The sequence below is a fragment of the Trypanosoma theileri genome (assembly GCF_002087225.1).
Source record: "Trypanosoma theileri isolate Edinburgh chromosome Unknown TM35_Tth_60_V1, whole genome shotgun sequence".
Classification (NCBI taxonomy): Eukaryota; Euglenozoa; class Kinetoplastea; order Trypanosomatida; family Trypanosomatidae; genus Trypanosoma; species Trypanosoma theileri.
In genome coordinates, this window is record NW_021639902.1 from 46,370 (window position 1) to 47,800 (window position 1,431).

The following is a 1,431-nucleotide window of genomic DNA, read 5'->3' on the forward strand; positions in this document are numbered from 1 at the left end:
TCCCGTGACCAAGCCGAAGATGTACCTCTTCCGCATCGGATGCTGTATGGGAAGAGGCGTAGAAGAGTACTGCGTCACTCTTAGATACGTTCAACATCAAGTTGTACTCGGCAGCCCATGTAGTAATCACATCGAGGGCTGGTTGAACCGCCGAAGCACAAGCGTGGATGTCTGCCCCTGAAGCAACAAGTGTCAAGTCATCCGCATACATAAATGCTGACACAGAGAAGATATTGTCCAGACGGCATAGCAGATCATCCACATAGTAGAGGAAAAGCTGGGGACCAAGTACACTGCCTTGAGGTACCCCAGCAGATGTGAGTTGCGCTCGAGATGTATTTTCATCCACTCGCACCTTGATATAGCGACCGCGCAGATAGTTTTGTAACCATCTTTTAGAGCGGGGTCCTAGTTGCGGAAGCCTATCCAGAATATTCAATAATTTGCAGTGATCAAGAGAATCGAAAGCTGTCGAAAAGTCAATCAATACTGCAAGCGAACGGTGAAGCCGAGGATGCAAATTAGGCGCCCCACCACCTGTTCGAGAATATTCCATCATAGAGAATTCGTTAAGACCACGGGTAATCTGATCCAACATAAGAGTCACCACATCCTTAGTACAGCGGAGGGCCATAAATCCAAATTGTCGACGGTGATGAGGGAATAATGCTGTTAGGCGTCAGTGGACCATACGTTCGGCCACCTTAAGCAAGACTGATAGTAATGTCACTGGACGATAACTATCAGGACGGCTGGGGTCCTTACCTGGTTTAGGGATAGGGGCCGTCACCCCTTTCTTCCATTGCGGAGGAAACTCTCCAGATGCAAAGGAAGTATTTATCATTGTCCGAAGCGTGTTTCGAGCAACAGGGCCAAGGTGATGGAGAAAATCATTCATAATACCATCAGGCCCAGGTGCTGTTCCCAGAGGAGCATCATGGATGGCCAGATCCAATTCATAAGCGGTATAAGGTCGATCCATGTCACAAAGAGCACCACGACAGTCTTGTCGTATAGGTGGGGTATTTGTGAGTAAAGCACGTGAAAACTGTACAAACTGGCGAACGAGTAAGTTGGCTTTTTGGCAGGGGAGCGCACAGGTACGATCATTAAGTGATCGGAGAACCACTGTAGTAAGTGGGCGAGGAGGCGGTGCCGCCAATCCTCTTAAATAACGCCAACTGGGGGTGGACGAGGCCCCGAGTTTTTGAGCGCGGGATTCCATAAGTAATTGGATCCCTCGACGAAAAGCCGAATTTCGTCGATCCTTGGCCCGGATGAATGCGTCCCGAAGCATGTCATCATTTGGGGCAGCAAGGTGAGCCTGAAACGCGTCTTCAGCCTGCTTGGATGCCAAATCCATATCGTCCGTCCAAATCGTATGTGGGTTGTCGCGGCTGCCCTTAGGAATAGTTTGTTTTGCCGCACGCA

At 49.6% G+C, this 1,431-nt stretch overlaps 2 protein-coding genes across 2 annotated transcripts; both read right to left on the minus strand.

Annotated features, from left to right (window-relative positions):
- Position 1: 1 nt before the first annotated feature.
- TM35_000601240 (uncharacterized protein) lies at positions 2-634 on the minus strand (the record flags this gene model as incomplete). Its single annotated transcript, XM_029030957.1, has 1 exon — positions 2-634. A coding segment is annotated over one exon (633 nt), but the record flags the coding sequence as incomplete, so codon positions are not given.
- Positions 635-679: 45 nt separating this feature from the next.
- Positions 680-1,429, minus strand: TM35_000601250 (uncharacterized protein; the record flags this gene model as incomplete). Its single annotated transcript, XM_029030958.1, has 1 exon — positions 680-1,429. A coding segment is annotated over one exon (750 nt), but the record flags the coding sequence as incomplete, so codon positions are not given.
- Positions 1,430-1,431: the final 2 nt, after the last annotated feature.